The sequence below is a fragment of the Dicentrarchus labrax genome, unplaced genomic scaffold, assembly GCF_905237075.1.
Source record: "Dicentrarchus labrax unplaced genomic scaffold, dlabrax2021, whole genome shotgun sequence".
Lineage (NCBI taxonomy): Eukaryota > Metazoa > Chordata > Actinopteri > Moronidae > Dicentrarchus > Dicentrarchus labrax.
This window is the reverse complement of record NW_026136723.1, coordinates 14936801-14959247: the sequence shown is the minus strand read 5'-3', so window position 1 is coordinate 14959247 and position 22447 is coordinate 14936801. Positions and strand designations below refer to the sequence as shown.

Here is a 22447-nt window from a genome sequence, read left to right as displayed (position 1 = left end):
GCAAGAGTTAAGTTCCAGTATAAGAAAGTTTCAAGCACTGATGTTCTCAGTCACTAGGAATAAACAGCACAGTTTAACAGACCGCAAAGGTTTTATTTAAGAGAATCACGATGTAGGAGGAATACAAATGTGAGGTATTTCCGGATTTAAACACATACTATACACTGAATAGCTAATGAAAAGGTACGTAATCAGGCAGTACAAAATGCAGTAGATATATTTAAATTTCTGCTCTTAACAAAAAGATGAAATTAGTAACCTTACAAAAACATATTGCCAAAGAAAATATTACAATAAAATGTAAAGTCTTGACAACATTGATTGTCAATAAGGTTTTAGGCAGATGTGCCTATTCAATGTAAACAGCAACTGATGAGTCCCATTGTAGATAATGAATACAAATATCTTCACTGGTGACGATGCACAGTTTCAAAATCATTTGTATGCATCTACAAAAATGCAACAGTGGCAACAACATACATATATTTGTCAATCTGTCATGTTAAGCCAATGCCATAACAAATGAATTCACACATCTCCCCACTGGAGAGGGCCAAAAAATAATGTGAGCAAATACAAAAGTTTTAACATCAAGAATGAATCGGAAATAATTTTATATTTATTTATTATATAAAGGTATAATTGTAACCTTAGAAAAAAAAAATCCAAAATGGAGACGGATATCGGCATGCAAACCAGCTTGTCATGCCACAAACGGCACCGCAGAACAAAGTTGGGGGTTCCTGCGATGTTCCCAACATTTGATAAATATTGAATAATTCCTTAAACATTCCACTTAAAAACAGCATCCCCAGTTTAGGAGATTATAAGAGGCGTGTGCTAAATTACACAAAAGAAGCATTCTCCTCTGACTGGCTCAGCAGAAGATGCAGTAACCCCGATTAACAGTTGAAATAGCCACCCCAGTGCTCCCAGTTGTTAAATTCAGGATACCAGGAGTGCCATTCCAAACAGCCCAGCAATAGTTGTGTTGGTGGGCAAACTGTAACCCATCCCACACTGGCTCGGAAACCAAAGTCACTTTCTTAAGTTCCCCCCTAGCCTTTGGTGTAAACAGGTCACAACATGGGTCTAACCCCTTGTTTTTTTAAGAGTATACATTAAAGACAAGGTGCATTTGGGAGATACTCAAAGTGAGGAGAGAAAATCTTTCAAGCCCCGCTTCTTGCTGCCTTTGGTGTCCTCTCGCATGAGTATCTTGCTGAGACGCTGGACAACCCAATTTTTAGGTTTAGAGGGAGGCTTGGAGGAAGATGAGCCGGACCCCGAAGTGTTAGAGGAGGAGGAGGAAGACCTGGAGGGACGGAGAAAGAAACAGGGAGATTGATGAAGAGTTAAGATACAGTAACTTGAGATTTTGTTGGTTGGTAGGAAACCAGTGCGTCAACAAGTATATGCTCTGGTAAGCGTGTACACCAACACGTACTACCCATACAGCTAGCTGCGGTCCTAATGCTGAATAAATAGAAACATAATCATTCAAATGCTAACATGCCTGACACATCATCCTCTCGGATGTCTGTGACACCTACCAACTTTAGTCGAGGAAGGTTATATCTTAACTTTTAGCTCAGGGGATATTAATACCAGCCACCTTAAAATAACTTACCTAGGTGTATGAACAGGAGTCTTGTCTTTTCCGGGAGTCTTGGGGGTAGTCATGTTGGCTCTGCTGGTGGACTGTGGGGTCTTGTGTTTGCCGCCGCTCCCCGGTGTGCTGTGGGTCTTAGCGAGGCTAGTTATGAATTCCCTGTTCATTCCTTTGTGTCTGGATGTTGTATTGCAAGTGTGGCAGGTAGCCATCTGGGATAAGAAGAGGAAGGGAACATATTCATTAATATTGCATGCCCTGCATCTATATTCCTCTCATACATAACAAGGTTTTGAGGTGAAGGCATACAATGTATCCCCATTGGGATACTGTTTTTAAAACAATTCTGCAGGTTTTTCTAAAAGGTCCTTGAAACTTCGGTTATACAATACCAATCTTTCTACCAACTAATGTGAATCTAACTGAGGGAAGCTGAACCTTTTATCATTTCAGTTATTTTTCATCAGACCCAGTACAGCCGTAGCTGTCCGTCTTTCTCTGGGACACGCAGGAGTTTGTTGTTACTCAGTCTCGACATTGACTGGAGTGACAGAATGACTCCCGGGACACAGGCAGCAGGACTAGCCACGATTGTGGCGGGCAAAGGGACTGTAATGAGAAGTGCTCATAGGCCCTGGGTGACGCAGACCAGCCCAAAGACTCACAGATGTCAGGCACATCTATTGCCATCTCACAGCTGAGAAACAGTTCACAATGGGGTCCAGGAAGCAAATTCATGGCAGGAGATGATTCACCTAACAGCTGAGGCTCTTCCCATTGGCCCTACTAAACATCCCTGAGATTATCTTACCATTGAATGTTTGTACAGTTATGAAAATAACTTGAGTTGTTAAAGCAGGTTGGGAAGCATTGACCTAGCCTATGAGAGGGCAAGGCGGGGCTGTTGCCATGCAGTTTCACCTATTCAGGGTATGGGTGCTATAAGAGCCGCTAGACAACTTTTTCCACTTTATCTCCATTAATCTTTCTTAACCACAATTGCTTTGGCTCTTTAGTAGAGTTTACACTTTACTGTGTCTCATGTGACAAATTCTAAGCAATTTCCTGGCACAGATTGCATAAGACACTATATAAGGCAAAAGCATGCAGACACTTGAGAGAGTTACGAGACCCAACTGCCAGTTCATGAGATCCTCATAATTCAAGACAAAAATTGGCATCCCAGACTCTTGCCTACCACTGTCTTGTGTCCCAGTAAAAAGGGTAAAGTGCAAGTAACCAGGCTGGGACTGGGAAAAACTACAGTGCATGTCTTACACAGAGTTTATGTAGGGTGTTGTAAAATCATCAGTAATCAATCAATAAGATCTTAATGGAGCACAAATCTAAAACATGGTACATCCACAAATAGTTTTACAACTATGGTACATACAGAAACAGTTAAAAAAAACCAACAACCTATAACTGCTATTTTAATCGCCACAATCACTTTTTACATTTGTAGCATCTGGCTGACATTACACCACAATCAGATCAAGTGACAAGAATTTGGAGACAATCACATCGTCCCAGTGATAAGCTGACCCTAAGTGCAAGACAAGCTACAGAGGGTAGCTTTTTTTGTTTGTTTTCTGAACTAAGAAGCTTAGACCAACTCCAGTACAGAATGAAACTCTTGAACAGGAAAGCCAGTTCTACTTTCCTCCCTGGAGAATACGTTCCTTGTAGAAAATACAGTACAAAGTGTTTAAGTGCAATTTAGAGTCCATTAAGTACTCTTCCTCAACATTCCTCCCGGCCTTCAGTAACTTAATTCCCATTAATGACACAAGACTTCCAGAGTTGCACAAGCTTAAAACTGGTCAGAACAGACCACCAATGCAGAGGTCAGCAAGTCTGAGCCGAGCCGTTGACAGGCCTGAATGCTGATGAGATGGAAAACTCACCGACACGAAGGTAGCCATTTCAGATTCTGACAGGTGTCTGTTGATGAGTGTTGGAGAGTTGGGTTTCCAAGCACCAGGAGTACAGAGTTCCTCTTTCCTTCTACGTGATCGTGTGTTAAGTGTTTACTACATGAGCCTGCATGTCCGGCTTTATACAGACCAAGCCCAGCAACTAGCCCACCCATCTTTGCATAGGGGTGTGGCTCGAAAGAGAACTGACCAATGCACTGTCAAAAGGGTTGACTAATCTGTGGCACAGCCAGCACTCTTCTGCTGCTGCTTTGTCAGTGGTGACGATTTAACTGGACTCACCCTGACAAATCTTTGTTTGCAAACAAAATTTACCTTGCAGGATAAAAAAAAAAGTCTGGACTTCAAGTAAGCATGTCCAAACACACAAAGGTATGATTGAAAGATATTGCTGGAATCCAGAAAGATAATGTTGTGGTATGTCATTGTTTTTGTATGCAAAAATTTGTAACAACATTTTCTTGTTAAAATTATATTATATAGAGACAGCGTTGGGCTCGTTCAATGAAATGTATTACCTATTACAAGTTACTCTTTTCAACAGTAATTCTTAATTTACTTTTTACTACCTGCCAACAGTTAGTTACACTACTAGTAATATCACTTTTCTGATACACTGCACAAAATCAGTAATTGCATCCTTTCTCCCCAAAATCCAGACTTCACAGGTGTGCCTCTGCATGAAGGTCAGGTCTACCGCTAGGTAATTGCAGCCAAGGCTTCAAAGTAGCATTTTTTCTGCAGCCTATAGATCCACAAAAAGGTACAGGCTTGATAAAAAGCCCACCTGGCTCACACTGGCTCACACTACTGTTATTTAGAGATATTTTGCAACTGTAATAACTGTAATAACTGTAATATTATTGCTGAAATGTATTAGTAATTAGTTACTACAATTGTTACTCATTACTGGGGAAAGTAATATTATTACTAGTAATGCGTTACAAGTATGTATGTATGTATGTATGTATGTATGTATGTATGTATGTATGTATGTATGTATGTATGTAGTATGTTTATAGAGCAGCACACATACAAAACATTGAGTTCCTGAGTTCTTATGATCATATCAATGGTACAAAACCAGTTTCTTTCCAACACCTAAATAGGCAGGCCTCTATTTCAGCTAATGATGCTTCACATTGATGGAGAATGCTCAACAGTAAAAGCCTTTTCATCGAACTCATTATCTCTCCTGAACTTGAAATAACCAGCACTGATCTAAAGCTATAGCAAAGCTCAAAATGAGTATGATTGCAATTGTTGTGTAAAAAGAAGTCAAAGCAGCAATGCTGATGATGCAGATAAAGCTGGAACACTGTTTTAATTCACTAAGAATGACATTAGCTAGAGATTGTAAAGAAACGTATTCAGGTACACTGTCTTGCAGGCTTTTCTTTGTCTCTTAAGACATAAAATACATTAATATTAATACAAAGACATGGCAGAAGATGTTACACTGACAACTCTAATTCTGGTTATATAGGGGTATTTCAGAGAAACCGACTGGTGTGGTGGCCTAGAGTGGCACTTCACTGAAGGATCTGGGTTCACGTGTATAGGAGGAAATATCTATCCTGCTGCAGTGTCCTCAAGCCCAACGTTTACTTTCTAATGTTTCCAGCACCTTCCTTGGAGAATCGGTGGAAGGAAAAGTACATTTAGTAATTTATTGAGTTTAGAAAATGTCTGCATGGAATTTGATTCTGAAAACAAATTTAGAGTTTAAGAGTTTAAAAAACTTGACTTCAAAAAAACTATAAATATAGCAGGGAAAATTTGATCGTATACTAAAATTCCTGCAAGATGATTTTCATGCTGTAGAGAAATGAATAAATACAAGTGATTCCATCAAAAGGACATTTTAAACACTGGTATGCTTTGGAAATTGATTGGAATTGATGCAGAACATAGTATTTGAAGGTAACCGGCTTAAGGCCTTTAAGATTTGAATGTTTAACACTGGAGTTTTTGTTTTTGAGAAACTGAAAGGGCCCTCTGGCTTACAATTGTTAGCAAAGTCAGTGGAAGACAATGAGATATAAAACCACTATATTCAAAATTACATACAAGTCATTTTATATAGTTGCAGAGCTATAAATAGTAAAAAAAAAAAAAGAATACCTGAACTGAAAAGCATCGGTTTTTTTTTAATACAGTTAATGACTTCAAAGCAGACATCTACACCTCTATAACACATTTTATTTGTATAGTCTTTACCTGATAACATGAACAGAGTTAAATTTAAGCCAGTAGTAGGAGATCCAGTAAAGGACCTTTTGCACAGTTTGCACAATGCACATGCATCCCTCCAACTTTCACCCTTAATACATTGAAACATATCTGGAAGTGTTATGATGAGCAGTCTTATTATGTTTTACACCTTGCTTTGTTGTTATTTAGAACCTTTCGGCACCACTGCCTGTTATTTTTCTGCTGCAATTACCCAATTTCCTCCTGTAGATCATTAAAGTTTCATGTAATCAAATTTAAAGAGGAAACAAGTAGTGAATAGTCAAACAAAAACTATTTGTCCCAGTTATAAATAGTAATAGTACTGTAAGTGATTGAGGCTGTGGACATTTAGGTGACAGCCTAGATTTTCCTAGTTTGAACTCTGACTAATGATTGCCAAGTAAAAAAAAAAAAAAAAACAGACAGCTGGCTACAGATGGATGTTTACAGCAACAGTGAACATGCTGTTTATCCTCTTGTCCTCTAGTTACCACTAGTGGCCCCGCTATCAGTAGACGCTGATACGACAGACTCTAAGAAAAGAAACCTTCACCCAGCGAAGGTGTGTGTGCATGCATATACACATAGAGGAATAGTGAAGAAACTTAACCAACTAAGATGTCAACAAAGTGAAACTCTCCGCTCCAAAACAACAATGACGGTATAGTAGCTGCATAGTGACGACAAGTCATGACAACCTGAAACGAAATCCTACCCATCACGTGTACCAGTCTAATTTACGCTAATCCTTTGACATCTAGTGAATGCACTTGGAGGGACACACGTGAACCAGTGCCAGTGAGAGATTTGATTTCCTCATCTTGGGCTGTTGATCCCAGCAGCAGACAGACATACACAGTGGCCGGACAAGCATATGGCGAAGGCGACATGTTGGAGCTACAGCATAGGAAGAGGACAAACAACCACCTATGCACATCTGGGGGGAATATTAAGAACAGTTTTTTGGCATGTGTTCAGGGGAAGAAAGCATAACTTGATTATGAATTAACTAAACTGAAATCCACCATACAAGGAACATCGAATAGCAATCTAACATAATGTCTCTTACCTGTGTATATAAAGTATACAGAGTATATTTTCAGACTAGGTCAGCATTTACCTTTCATCCTACTCCCATCCAAACAAAAAGAGGAGCTTTTTGGTTTCTTACACCCTATGCACTCACACTGTTTGGATTTAACATGAAATGTGAACCAACACAGACAACCACAGTCACAGATACTCTTAACCTTGATCCGACACACGTATATGATGGTTGTTTAGCTCTCGCAATCGTGCACAGTGCATGGAATGTCAACACCTGCTGTTCATCCTCTTATTCCTAAAACAAGAGACAGCATGCAATCATATATATACCTCGCTAACATCCAATTTCAATACCTTATACCAATAATAGTCTCCTTTGATGCCATTTTTAAGACAGAATAAACTAATCTGCTAATTCTCGTGGTGTCTGTGCAGTGACACATCCTGTGTAAGTTTACATGAATAAACAGGGATAATAGTATAATGTTTGAATGAGCAAAAGAGTGAGCGATAACTCATGAATGTGGCAACTCTCTGAGATTTTGAAGGGTTGTACAGCTGAAGCTGTGCCCAATGTGTAACCCAATATTGTGGCAAATTGGGAAGGGGGGGGGGGTCTTGAGTTAAACACTTCTTAAACACTTCCTCTTGTGAATTAAGTCTCAACCTTATCAACACAGAACTCTTTGCTTCGGCTGTGTGGGACCTGCCAGGCCTTTCGTGCTGCACCTTCATATACATTTTTTCCTGAAACATACATTTCTGGCATCTTATGACATGGATGCATGCAGCCTGAGATTACTCATACATGGGTACAACATTGGTTCTGAGAATTTGAAGAAAAAGTTGCATGTGAAATAATGAAATGACACACAGACACACACGTAAATCAATTCTGCAGATGGACCCTTCTATTATTAGCCTCTGCTCCATAAATACCTCCCTTCCTGTCTTTCTCTCTGCTGCCAGAGGTCAGCATAGCTTGTTTAATTTGACCTAGGCAGTACGATACCACCCAAGAGGGGGAAGATGAGTAGAGTAAGAGAGTGAGTGGCAGAATTAGGTGCCTCTGAATTGAATATAAGCCTGAGAAAAGTTTGTAAGTACAGAATGTTGATTGTGTGGCAGTTTTCAAAATGCCTGTGTGTGCGTGCACTCAAAAGCACAAACATCTGCGTGCAATGTGTGTGAAAGTCATTTGAGAACACATCAATACAACACAATAAAGCCGAAAGCAGAAGAGCAGTAGGGGGATCAATACGAGGCAAGCTGTGATGGTGCAGGCAGCCACTTAGTCACACTGTCTGGAGGCAGGCTGCCCGGTAACTACACAGAGACACCCGATCCAAATGCAGAGCCACTACAGACTGCCATGTAAAAAAAAAGATGTCGTATCTGTTTCTCTCTTTCTTTCTGTCTCTTTTGGTGGTGATGAAGGTCACATTTCATCCTGCATCACATCGTCAGGTCAAAACAAATGAGAGCAAAGTTGGGAAGAAAGGTACTAACATTTTAAATGATCTCATAGTCCAAAACAAGTAGGATTTATCCAGTTAACCAGGTGATATAAAATAATAGGATCTTCACAGACCTCTGCGTTATTTGTTCCAGTAAATTATATACAAGTTGCTTCTTGAAATTCACGGGTTATTATCTGTGGAAGATTTATTATTCATCCTAAATTGTGAAGCACTTCGTAAAGTCTGTTTCAATATGAGCTCTGTAAGTTACTCATGGTGGTGCACAGGTACATGTGGTAAATTAGCGGTAAGGGCGCTACAAAAAGCCCCAGCCAGTCGTGTGTTCTAGCGCTGTTTGAGAACGTCGCTGATGAGATGCAGTCGGCGAAATTGTCTCGTTTTCCCCTTCTTCTCATTGACATTCTAATGAGTGGTGGAGTGGGCACAAGTATCAATATGCAAATGGCTGGTGGAAATGAAGCTTGGGCACTTGCAACTCAGTTCCACAATGATTGAGATTTATAAAACAGAGCCAGGGGTACGTGTGGCTTTATAATCCAGACAAAAACAAATGCATATGCATGTTTCTGTCTTTGTGCATACACATAGTTTCAGGAATCTACAGTCTTATGTATCTGGCCCCTGGATGGACCAGCTGTGCTTCAGGCTTCCTCTGAGCGCAGGTGGAGTTTGGGGGATTTGGAATAAACAATATAACAATACATATGTGGCTTTATAATAGTTATGCAATGAATGCCATTAATGTGCACACGGGCTGACAGAATCGATTAAAGGAGCAATATACTTGAATACTGGTGAGCAAGGATCCAAAACCTGAACAGTGGCAGCTTCCAAGCCATGACACCCGTGCCAATTTACGGTTAAACCCACAGTAGGCATTGCCAAATTCCAGAGTAGACTTTTAATAGTGGTGAGGAAACAAAATGAAGAGCGGCACGGAGGCTAATTGAGAGATGACATGCTGTTATGGTGCAGCATCAAGTTCTCTATGTGGGGTTTATCATGCTTGTGAGCTGGACTACAAACATGATGACAGCAGGGACCAGGAACAGCATCTGATCAAAGCTCAGGAATTATTGTGTGTGTGCCGGGTGAAACGAATACGCATGCATCTGAATATGTGTGTGTTACACTGTGCATATTTCAGTTTTCTTGCGTGCGTGGTCAATCCAAGGTTTTCTGAAGATTTCAGTCACTAACCCAACTGGCACTGACTCGCCATGACTGCTGCTCCTACTGTATATGTGTGTGTCAACATGCTTAAAATACCTCAATACACACTCTGCTAAAGCCCTACACACGTGAGACATGAGCGTGCGTTTCCACTTCCCAGCAAGTCTCGTTTGTTTGTTTCTAAAAAGCTCAAGGCCGCCACAACCACTGTTGCCGTGGCAGATTCCCGTCCTGGCCTTTGTCTTCCCCCAACACATCCCCCTCTTGTCATACTGTCACTCGCTGCACATCCTCAAGGTGTCAAAACCCTTGGTGGAGCCTTTCCTGTTCCCTGAGAGCAAACAGGCAGAGCACCAGCCAGACATCACTGTCTCCTGTTTCCTGTCATCTCCACAAGAGGCACATTCTCCAGCAACATTACTGCAGTAAAGATAAATATGACAGAGAGATGTGGTGAAGGGATGGCCAAGAATGGAAGGAGGAGAGGAGAAAGATGAGGATAATGCAAGGGGGCAGGGAGGCGGTCTGGTAGATGAGTTGAGGTAAAACGCAAGAGAAAAAGAATGGGAGAGTGGAAGCAAAAACAGCAGAATAGGGGATGAGGGGATAAGAGGTGGCCAGTGAGGTCAAGAAGAAGTGGTGACATAAATTACACAGAGAGGTTGGACTCATGTCAGGAACAAATGGCTCTTCTGGGAAAGGGAAGGATTTTTCAACCACTTATGTACTGTCAATTTTTTTTTCATGCCTGGTTATTCTTTTATTCGGAAAGCAGGTGTTGTTTTCAAAGTAAAACAAGTGTTGTTTTCAGAGAATGGCATCGTGATGGCGCATTTAGTAAACGTGCCTATCCACTTGTCTTGGAAAAAGAGTAATTCTTCTGGTGAACTACCAGCAGTCACTGCTTATTTTCCAAGTAACTGTTGAGTTTAGGCACTAAGCACCAATGTATATGGCCAAGAAGAGCATGAGCTGATTTTTTTTTTCTTCTAACAAACAACTCTGCTGGGAAGTATAAATCTCATCTCAAGGAGAGAGAACAGAAGAAGGAAGGCAGAGGAGAATGTGCTATGTTTCGCTCCATTTAGGGTCTCTGCCTCTCTCGTGGGGCAACAATCCAACTTATTTCCATATCCATTGCTAGATAACCTGCCCGGCATGCATAAACATACCTGATTTATAATACCTCGTAGACACAGCATCACAGAGCTGAGGAAAGCATATCATGCACTGGCATCCACCCAGAGGGCAGCACGTATATACGCCCCAAAGGGAGAGCAATATGGTGTGAAATGAAGGGGATTTACACCCTGGAGTATAAATACTGCACACCACCTATGTGTATGATTTTGACTATAAATCTACTGGTCACATGTTTTTATCTGTGTGATGTCGTCATGCTTATATTTTTGTTAAGGGCCACCTTAAGTTCAATACATAAGCGTACTGCAGATATAGTATGTTATAAAGGATCAGTATAGAAAATTACAGATTACAGTAGAATTGTTTGGAAGACTAAATAAAACACAAAAGCTGGAAAGACTTTATGAATGCAATTTGGCCTGGGGAATCTATTTAACTTAATCCAAATATGAGATTTAAAAAACAATGAGCACTTCAAAGGGTCCCACAGCACCTCTCATCCAGAGCGAGATCTCACAATTGTTTTGATTCTCCATCTGCAAATACTCACACCTCGTTTTAAACAAACATCTGCGCACAAACAGGCACAAATTGGACAATAAATTTATACAATGGCGTGTTTTGATTATTTCTACAATAAATCCTCCACTTCTTCCTGCATCTGTCACGTGACTAACAGTAAAAGGAGCAGAATATTGTGTACACAGCCATAACACTCCACTCTGGCAGAGTGAAATAAAACAATAAAATAAACACTAACAATAAACAAATTAAGGGTACACAGTCACTGTGGCACATTATCTTAACTCGGGCAATTTTCAAGTCTGTGCACGGCAGCCTCTTCTCAAAGTGCCAAAAAAGCACTTCTTCTATTTCATCTGATTCTCCTGTTATCCTAACTATGACCCCATGCTTCTATCTTTGAAGAGGGGACGAGTGGATGCTAATCTCTTTATTCAGGCTCTCGTGCTGAGCCCCTCTTCCTGTCAGGGTTGTTGTGCTCTGTTCATCAGCACAGAGCCAGGGAGTCAAAGAAAGGAAAGCAGTATGAATACCTCCTCTTATCTCACCGCTCCAGCACTCTGCATTTTAAGGGTATCACATCGCTATCACCCTCCTGCCGAGCACATGTGTATGCCGTCGCATATGTGGCTTGACTTGTTGCCCCTTGAACCTCTAGTATGACAGGCGAGTGAGGGATAAAAATACCTTGGAGGACGTGCTCAGGTTGTACTGGTTTACAAGGAAGTCGCGTGATGAACAAGCATCAACGTTCTCCATTGTGACCAAAACACTGTTGACAAATGAGGAGAGGTGCACAGTCATGGCTGAATGTCTTTAAGAGAGGTCTGCAGGGTACAACACACAACATAGTTATGTTTGACTAAGGGTGATGTATCGGCTAAGAGAGTAAGAGCACAGCAGTGTATGGATTTGAAGTCCAGGATTGGGTTGCACCAATTATTCATAAATCCATCGCCAAGTTTGTGTGTAAAGTGCGTCCCAGGATCTTAGCAGCTACTATTAGTTATAAAGTAGTGATTTACTAGATCCTGTTGCACCATTAGAACTTCACAAATGTCTTAGCTGTTAAAGACTTTAGTAACATGTACATCAGTAACTAGGAAACACCTTAAGCACCATCCAAACAAAACCAATCACCTACATAAAGAGGAAGTCACTGTAGAATCATGCGCTGTTACATAAGTGCCAAAAATAATAGTTTTAGTGAGCCAGTGTGTAAGATTTAGTGGCATTTAACACTGTAACTATCTAGGGCCAGTTTTTGCTTTGTTGGTTCTGGGCTACTATAGAAATATGGCAATTCAACATTGCAGTCGCCACGGAAACACTGCAATTCTTATTTGCAGTTGATTATACACTAATGAAAACATACTTAGGTTAAAATGTTACAAATGTGTTTTAGAGTAAGTAGTATGTATGTAGTTACCAGTGAGAAGGAAATATCTGATTAACGCCAACCTAACCAACATTATTTGGTCATTTACGATAGTCTAATGTTGACAGTTTCAATTTCAGTGTCAGCTCAGACATGTCAACCTCTTACTGTTTACCTCTTTTACTCTTCAGTTGAAACGAGTCACATTATCCCAAGCCAACATCAGCATTAGTTCCGTCTGTTAAATAGCACAGTTACTGTAGTTATGTAACAGTTACACCTGGCAGTTGGTAGCTGGGATTATTTACTGACAACTAGTCTCTACATAGGAACTAGTTTATGTGGTGCACCTCTTTTTAATTTAGTGATGTGTAAATCTTCTTTTTGGAAACACTAAGGTTATAACTAGACTACATTTGAACTTAGAACAGCTAGTGCAACCAGTTGGAGTTTGAGTTTTTAAGGTTCAAAAGATGATGACTACTAATTGGATGCTTTTGAGTATGTTTTCTTCCAAAGGTCTATGTGACAAGGCACCACACAGCATTATCTATTATTATTATTCAAACAATTCAGGGATGAGATCAGATTTCCGAAATGAAATCATGTTTCATGAAATTCATGTTGTTGCAGCTTTGATCCAGTGGAATATTGCTCTTGTTGTTAAGACTGTAGCTACACTCTTATATTTTAGGACCTTTTTACTGCGTAAGAAAGAAGTTATTTTCCATTTGGTTAATTATGTAATTAATTGTAAATTAAATGACTGAGGACCTCTGAGGACCACTCCTTCATGTAAATGTTCTCTCAAATCGTTTTCTCCAGCTGACTTCCCTATCAGACCCTGGATCTGACCTTCACCACAGTCCACAGAAGTAGAACAGGAAGGGGGACACAGCCACTGCTGCATACACAATGATGTTATAAGATGACAACTTTTTCTCCTGCAGTCCATCATTTGACTTCTCCTGTTCACCTTTCTTATCTGCCTTCCACCCTCTTGCTTTTTCTTTTCACCTTTTCTGTTTCAGTCTCCTGTGCTTTTCTCCTCAACTTCTCTCACTACCTTTTTCATTCCTATTCCCTCTCTCCGTCTCGGTCTTCCTCTCTGCCCTCAGAGTCAACAGATATATAGTGAGAGTGGGTTCAGAGTGCCTCGCGCGGTGAATACCTGCATACTAAATGAACCCAACCAGATTTTAATGAGGCGGCAGCATTTCCTCTAGAGTTGCTCTTCATTAGGCTGATGTCAGATAACCAGAGGGTCTCTTTGGTGGTTCTCTCCTATCTCTGCTCTCTGATGCAGGGGGGCTCTCTATCAGTAGAGTGGGTGGGTGCTGGCCAATCTGAGCTTTCCATGTAGTCCCTGCCTGATGCATCCATTAAGAGGACAATCAAAAAAAGACCACTATAACAATTTAGGGGGCAGTGGAAGGGAGCAGGGTGTGTTGACAAAGCACTGTCTGGCAACATTAGTTCTCTTACAGTTAAGCTTAATGGGACCAGTGTAAAGACTGTAATGATAAGTGGAGCACCATAATGAAACAAGCACTGAATGACTACAAGTGCCTTCATAAATCTAAATAGTGGCTGGAAACGATACCTTAGGAGACAGTTTAGGGCTTATTATGTTACATTAAATAATGATGTGATATATTTTTGATCACAGATAAATTATTTTGGCTTGCCTCCTTCATATGTCAGAGGTCTACACCAGCAAAGTGGAAATAATGCATACAACTTTAAAGCATTAGTATTATTCTTAAATACCAATATCAGCATCTGTCCCAAAAACTAAAGTCAGGCTATAAAAACCTCTGCTGTCCATACCTCCCCTTAGTTTTATCACTACTATAGCTGAGGACATAATTCAGGCATACGCCCCTGGTGTTTTTCTGCAAGGACAATATGCTGCAGTGCAGTACAATACATTATCAGGTCTGTGGGGTTGTGTTTTGTCTTCTCACCAGTACTGAGGACGACTTTTGGAAGCGGTGCAGCAGATTTTTCTGCATCAGGCTCAGCCGTTTGCCCCTGGCCTTCTTGCGCAGGATGCTCTGCAACCGTGCAGATGGACGCAGCTTGGGCCGCAGCCTCATCTGGTGATTGTCAGGCTGCAGCCACTGACAACAGTTTGGACACACCATGGTGTTCTGCAACAGACTGGAGAATTTCCGCTTCCGTGGTGCTGAGGAGATTATTTAAAGCAAATATTGTGGTGTGGTCATGCGTATTTCTTCTCAACACAATAAAACCCAGATGACTGAAGTGGTGGAAGTGTACACAAGGGTGAGAATGAGAAGTTTGTTGATGGTTTTCTATCCCTTTAAGCCAGCATATTAAACAGAGAGGCAGAGAGATATCTGTACAGGTAGTTGAAAGATCAATGATAGGATCATCGTTTTAACCACTGCATAAAGATGTACTCATCAACATATTTCTATATTCACAGAAAAACAATCCTCATTCCCAAACAACATTTTCATTAATCTGTTTATTCTCTCAACAGCTAGACTTTATAAGGCCATGTCAAATTATCAGGTTTTGGGACAAGCAATTAAGTTCTCCAAATCACATTTCAATCACACACAATGTTACTCTCTTAGGGACCAGCCCCTGTGCTATTTGTAGGAGAAAAGCCTTAACAGCCCTACTAAATGGTACCACTAGCTATTGATGTGGTTTTGGCTGGCATGTCCCTATATGTATGTGGGTGTGTGGGTGTGTGTGTGTGTCTGTGTGTGTGTTTGATCCCACCACGCAGTCTGCTCCAGACAGCTGGTTGACTCAGTGTGTTTGGCTGAGGGTTTAGTGAGGTTTATTAACCTTGACAAGCCGGTGACAAGGTCCTATTTACTCCTGCATTCTGCTCTTTATGGCTATTATAGACTCTTGGGGCATGACTGATGAACACAAAAATGAAAATATAACAAAAACTGTAAATATAAAGTACAATTTGTTAAGGATGTGCTTACCGTTAGACTTCACAAAGGACTGCCTATAGGGAAGAAAAAGAGGAGACAAGATCAGACATTTGAACACATACTTACACCAGATATGAGTAAAATGAGTCAATAACTGAGTTTAATGTTAAAAACCATTAGCACAAAATGATTATGAAGTAAAACTTCAATAATTACAGCTTCTATTTAATAAATAATGTTATTGTTTCTCTAAAATACTGGAGAAAAGCATTTTCATACTTCAACATACACATATTCATTTATTTTCAATATGGCCTGCATTAGAACAGCTCCTTTCTCACTGGAACAAAATAATAAACAAATTAAGAGGTAAGTGATGAGTGAAGTAAAGTGATATGAAAGAATATTTGGACTAATTTGGTTCCACGCAGTTTTCCATTCAATTCATTTAGCAAAAGAAACTGGCAGTTAACTACTCTGCTGCAATACAGTCATGCAAATAAACAAAAGATGGAAAGTTTGCCCTTTCTATTATGTGTAATGGAAAACATGCAACCGGAAAAAGTAAGCAGGTCTCTCCCAAACAATATAGGGCAACATTCCAAACCATTTCAATGGCCTTCCCCGCCACAGGGCTGCCTCTGTGACCACTAGGCCGCCTCCAATGTTGGAACGCTCGCAATGAGATATTTGTGCAAACATTTTAACTAAGCCGCTGCTAAGCCCCACTAAAATTAGCCCTGGGCTTAAATCGATGAAGGGAAATTCGCTGTCCAGCTGCACGTGTGGCAGGGAGGGGCAGGAACGGGGCAGGAATGGGGCCTGGACTGTTTATAGAGAAGAGGAGGGGAGCGTGGGGTCGACTTTAATCTGGAGATGACCCGCCGGTGGCGGCCGCTGCGGCATCTGGCAGCAGCGGTTTGTTGACACTCTTCACTGGCATTCTCAACCACCCCATATGTGAGATGGTGCATTACATTGCCGGATGACGGCTGCGGCCGGATGCATGACAGGGTGGAGAGAGATTTGCAACGTATCTGCCATCACTCATCCCACAGTCTGAGTCACTGTCCCTTGATCGCCCACAATTTAATAATCAGCGACTGGATTAGACTGTCAGATTATATAGAAGCCCCGTCAGAAAATACTGGAAATGAAAAGAAGCTGTTTGAGGTCGGTGTGGTGGAATGTGACTCTGCATAGGACTGATAATGACTCATGGGCCTTAAACATTTCCAGAAAAATTAGGCTGTTAAGAAAGCCTTTGTCATCATCCTTTGAATACATTTCTTGAGGCTGCTTAACTATTGATAACCAATGATCATTAGGTGAACTTGACACCATCCTGACTACATATGAGCACATTCTTCATTGCTTTGCAGTGATAAAAAATAAAATTCTCTGACATGGCTATGACCAGACCACTGATGACTCAAGAGTATAGAAGCCGGATTCTTGGAGAATTTTGTTTTCCCACAATCTCCCGTCCCACTTCTTCCCTGACTCTCAGAAACTGTACACCGCAAAAGATCTCTTCCACTGCACTAATCTTATTAACATACTTGTCATGCATCTCCTTTTAAGTGCACACTTAGTTGTGGTGATAAATACTGAAGATATGGGCCCAGCACATGAACTGCTGACAACTGGGAGATGCAATCAACAGAGCCTTGGAAGATGCAGAAGGGTAGAGGGTGGCGGTTGGGGGGGGCACGCATTATGTGTTGGCTATAATATAATAATGTAATTAGAGACAGAAGCGCTGGCTGAGGCAAAGCACAGAAATGAAAAGCACTATGAACATTTTATTGCTACCATCAGGGAAAACAGTATGACTGCTGGTGTATTTTAAAAAACCTTCACCTTTTAACTCAGATATTTAGACACAATAGCCGGGGCTCAGGTGGAGGTGTGGTCAGTGTCTGGATACTGTATCCTTCTACAGCACCGACTGACAGGATCCTATTTATCCACTGGATGCGACAGAGAAAGCAGGTGCCTCCAAGTCTAGAGCTCACTGGTATGGGTGGAGATGTCTGCAGGTTAAGAGTGGTTGTAAGACGAGAGATACTGTGTAAGAGGGTGAGGGCACAGAAGAAGGAATAACTTAGTGACCAAACAAATACTGTATCACCTTCTACTAGATAGATTGGCACACAGCTTTGTTCCAGGCATTCACGGTTGCCAGACGATGAATCCTAATGTTTAAGTGAAATCCTGACTTTTCCTCTAGCACCACCATGACGTTGACAATTCTAGTTTTAAAATTAGATGAAATGTCTGGACAACTATTGGATGGATTACCATGAAAAGGTAAAAAATTTTGAATTTGTCCAATACTTTGGTTTATGACCACATCCCTGCAATAAATAATGACATTACCATTGACTTCAACTGTATTTTGTGTTTGGTAGTAATTAGCAAATATTAGCATGCTAACATGTTGAACTAAGATTGTACTAAGAGACTGTGAGAAATAATAATGGTCATCTTTAATCTTTTTAATAGAGAAAAAAAGGCAAATTATTTTATAATAAAGATAATAATTGCAGCCTTACTTGGCTTTAATTATTGCCTACACACCCCACACCCCCATTAATATATATATTGGTTGATATTGGATGTACTGGTGTCTATGAAGAAGAAATAATAGTATTTAATGCAGAAGAAAAGCACTTGATGCTATTTAAAAGCAGAGTTATTGTGACATTGTTTGTCCAGCAAACATGTTTCATATTTTGAGAACATTGAGTCAGGCTCCAGTTACCAGACACACAACTATGATAATGAACTTACTGGAACAGCTTCAGTAGTCTGGCAATGTGAGCCGCAATAAAGTGACATCACTTCACGTACAAGGACAAAAACACAACCATGAAACAGACTCTGGCGTTTGTTAAATACACTCCGCACAGAGGAAATAGACTAATAACATCAGACTGAAAATATTTCAGGAAGGCCTTTACCAAAAGTCAATATTGATAGATTCTTACAGAAACTAAGAGCGAAAATAATACTTAAAGCTAACTGTAACTCTGATGACATCATACACACAAACAAATTCAGTCATCATCAGCCAGACAGAAGGTGAAGACAGCGGCAGAAGGCAGTAACACGATCTCCAACAAATATGTGTAGTAGTGTGTATGAGTACTGACATGCACACGCAAAACAAACACTGACTCCAGTGACGCATGACCACAACCATAACTGGAGAAAGCGAAGACACTGGAAACCCCACAGAAGAAAACAGAGAGACAGTTGCGGTTCATTAGGCCTAAAAACATCATCAACACACACTGACAACATACGCCAGCTATCTGAGTGGATGCTGATAGAAACATTTTCATTCCCCCCTCAGCTAAATGATCGACTGTGTGTCCAAGACATCTTTCTGAAACGTTAATTCTAATTTCCAGTAATTTCCCTCCAAGTATGCCGTCCACATTATCACCCTGGCTGAATATCAGATTCAGTACTCAATTAGCTCGTCACACTCGGTGTCAATTTTGGCTGCGGCTGCTAATTGCGCCTTCTCTGCCAAGCACTTTGGCATGAGACCAGCCAGGTCTTACAGCCAGTGGTCCAAACATTCAGCTTTGTGTCTTGCCTGCTGGGCAGCTGGTCATAGTTAAATGTGGTCAAAATGTTCTCTAAAACCACAGCCCATCATAGTCATCATGGGGAACAGATCAATGTATTAAAGAAGCAGTGGGCTCTCACACACATCCGTAAAACGACCCTCACTTGGGGTTTCACAATTAAAACCTCTGTTTTTGTTTCCATTCATGGTTCTGAACCACAAATTTCCTGGCTCAGGTGAAAGTGAAAACAAGCCGATACAGGGACATGGCAGGAACCCAACTCAAATAGGAGCCACAGGAGTCCACACACACACACACACACACACACACACACACACACACACACACACACACACACACACACACACACACACACACACACACACTTTATTATTACACTTTAAATGCATTAATACCCATATAAATGCTAAAGAAATTTTTAACACGCAGACAGTCCACCTGGAAGTATGCAGGGCACAAGCGCACACACACACATGCACACGCGCGCACGCACGCACGCACGCACACACGCACACACACGCACACACACACACACAAAGGCTTAAGAGGATTTCTCCTGAAATTACTTTTGGCTTTCACATTTCACACAATAAGGCAATCACCACTATGTGGGATACGCCATCAGAAGAAAATGGAATAAATTCTTATTTTGGCAAAAGCAAGAAAACTGAAGCAGTGAACTGTAAATGATGAAGCCAATTAGAAATTGGCATTAATTACTGTCGTGTTTGATTCTAACAGGAATGGGAAGACTTGACTGCATGAGGCTAATTAGATAAAGACAGTTGGGAAGTTGGAAAACCCTTGGTTCTCTGTACAGGTCCTTTTGAAAGCCATGCAAAAGACAGAAGAGAGGAGAGGAGGCTTACAGACTGTCTCCTACCCGATGATTGGAGGGAGAGTCTTTGCTAGCAGCCCTTTGTTTTCTTTGAGTTGCTCTCATTTTTATGCTTGTTAGGAAGGTGCTCGGGTGCTGCACAAACTTCCCCACTACACCTGCAATCACTGGACACAAGTCCAGCTTCAATAGGCCAATCATGTAATAGGAATAGCTGCAGGACTCCTAACTACTACAAACATTCATGCTTCACAATAAGAAGCACTATTCAATGTTCAAATAAACAACAATATCTTGATCTTACTCACCTTGCTGTCTTTTCCGAGGGACAAACACAATGTGGTTTATCATTGTGAACATAGATCAGTCACTAATGATCTGTCATCCCTTAAGATGGCCGTAACACATTGTCATATGGGCAAATTTATGGAAATGACAGAAAATATGAAGGTGATATATAACCAAGTCCTATGCAGATTTAAATGCACACATATGTGGTAAGAGGAGCGATACTGCAGCCACAGCCAATTCTCAACCCACTGTACCCACTGGTACTGGTACTGGCATCAATGACACTGCAGTTAGTTGGTGTTATTCTTAACTCTTAAAGAGAACCTTCTCAGTCACCACAGATAATTATTCATCTTCTACAACTCACAATACCTGTGGTGTACCGCAACCAATCTTCTCTCACCCCGAGTTGGAAAAAGTCATTCATGCACTCATTTTGTTCAGACTACTGTAACTCCCTCCTCTGTGGTATAAACCAAAAGTCACTCTCTCGTCTCCAACTAGTTCAAGATGCAGCAGCTAGGCCTCTTACTGGTTTTAACAGACGACATCACATCACCCCAATCCTGGCTCCCTGCTCGTTTTAGAATTGATTTTAAGATTTTACTAATTGTCTTTAAAGCACCTCTGGGTCTGGCACCAAGCTACATAGCAGAAATGAGCCAGTTTGCAATCTTAGGTCCAATGTTAGGTCCCTTCTGGTTGTTTCAAAGTCGAGGCTTAAATCTTAAGATGACCGTGCTTTTACAGTAACTCCTTAAAAACCCATTTTTATAGATTTTATTGCTTTTAGTTGATCTGTCATCTGTTCACTTTATTCTATTTATTTTTATGGCTTCTGCTCTGCTCTTATTATATATACATATATATCTATAAATTAGAATTAATTACATTAGGTTTTTGAATGGCATTGTTTTCACTCTACCATGTTTTAAATCTTGTTTCTATTCGGCCCCAGTGCCTGGCTCTGTGAATAAAGTTATTATTAGTAGTATTATTTTGCCCTTTGAACAGTGGTTTAGTATTTAATACAATTTTATTTGTAAGGCACCAATTCATAACAAAGGTTATCTTTTCAAATAGAGTAGGTCTAGTAACAGAGCCCCAACCTACCACTACTAGTTCCCTGCCATCACCCTCAATTTGACTTAATTATATGTTATTGATGCTTTCCTATACTGTTAAAAGTGTTATGGCATCATCAATATTTGTTAACGCACCAAAACAATCCTATATTTTGGTTATGTTCACAGTAAATGCTGATTTACTGTGACTCGTCTATTTTATGTGTAAATATTTCTGGAAAATCTTTTGGCTTTTCCTCCCTACATGTATATATATATATATATATATATGTAAAATCCTTTGGCTTTTTCTCTCTCTCTCTCTCTCTCTCTATATATATATATATATATATATAGAGAGAGAGAGAGAGAGAGAGAGAGAGGGAGATTCTTACAGCAGTCTATATATATATATATATAGAGTCTTATAGACTACTGTAAGAATCTCGAGCCCACTCTTTAACGTTATAAAATAAAGATGTCAGTATAAGTTACTACCTTCAATCTATAAGCACAGCTCTGATCACATTGGCAGGAAGTCAACCGTTAACACTGGTCGAGCTCCTCCACCTAGCGGCTGCATGCTGCCATTACAACAATAAAAGCACAGAAAGTAAGGACTCACATTCATGTAGGATTTTAAACAAAGTTGCTTACATGAAGTACCGTGATATCCCCGGACATGTTTCTCTGTACATCAGAGAAGCGTCAAGCAGAAAGCTGACTGATGTTTCTTCAAGAGCATACTTCATTTTCCAAACAGGGAGCTGGTGCGACTCGTGATAAAACTCCGCCGCTGTTCCCGCTAAAAAACTTCCAACAAACAAAACGTTTAAGTTGTCACTGAGGTGGAATGGGGATTAAAAGACCTTTCACACTCACACCGCGGGAGCTACAACGGCCAGTAAGTGTTAGGAAGCTATTAATTACGGTCTAGACAAAGCTAACGCTAGGTTGGTTGCTAAACGACAAAAAAAAAAAAAAAAAAAAAAAACACGTTGGGTCGCGAGATTCTGACGCCGCTTCTTGCGTTGCATTGTGGGAGATTGAGTAAATCAGAAGCACACCACGGAGCAGCTAGGGTTCAGTAACTTACTGCTTATTTATTATAATGTAATTCTCTCCCACTTTGTAATTAGTCCTAAAAATTGACTAAAATAAAAAAAAAATCTTTCTTTCACATTGAAAATTAATTTG

At 40.5% G+C, this 22447-nt stretch overlaps 1 protein-coding gene across 1 annotated transcript; it reads right to left on the bottom strand.

Annotated features, from left to right (window-relative positions):
- Window positions 1-72: 72 nt before the first annotated feature.
- cunh18orf21 (chromosome unknown C18orf21 homolog) lies at window positions 73-22237 on the bottom strand. Its single transcript, XM_051390201.1, has 5 exons — window positions 21908-22237; window positions 15504-15526; window positions 14496-14716; window positions 1631-1824; window positions 73-1315 (listed from the first exon to the last, which is right to left on the bottom strand). The coding sequence occupies exons 1-5, from the start codon at window positions 22000-22002 to the stop codon at window positions 1150-1152; spliced, it is 699 nt and encodes a 232-aa protein (XP_051246161.1). The 5' UTR covers window positions 22003-22237; the 3' UTR covers window positions 73-1149.
- Between the last annotated feature and the right edge of the window lie 210 nt (window positions 22238-22447).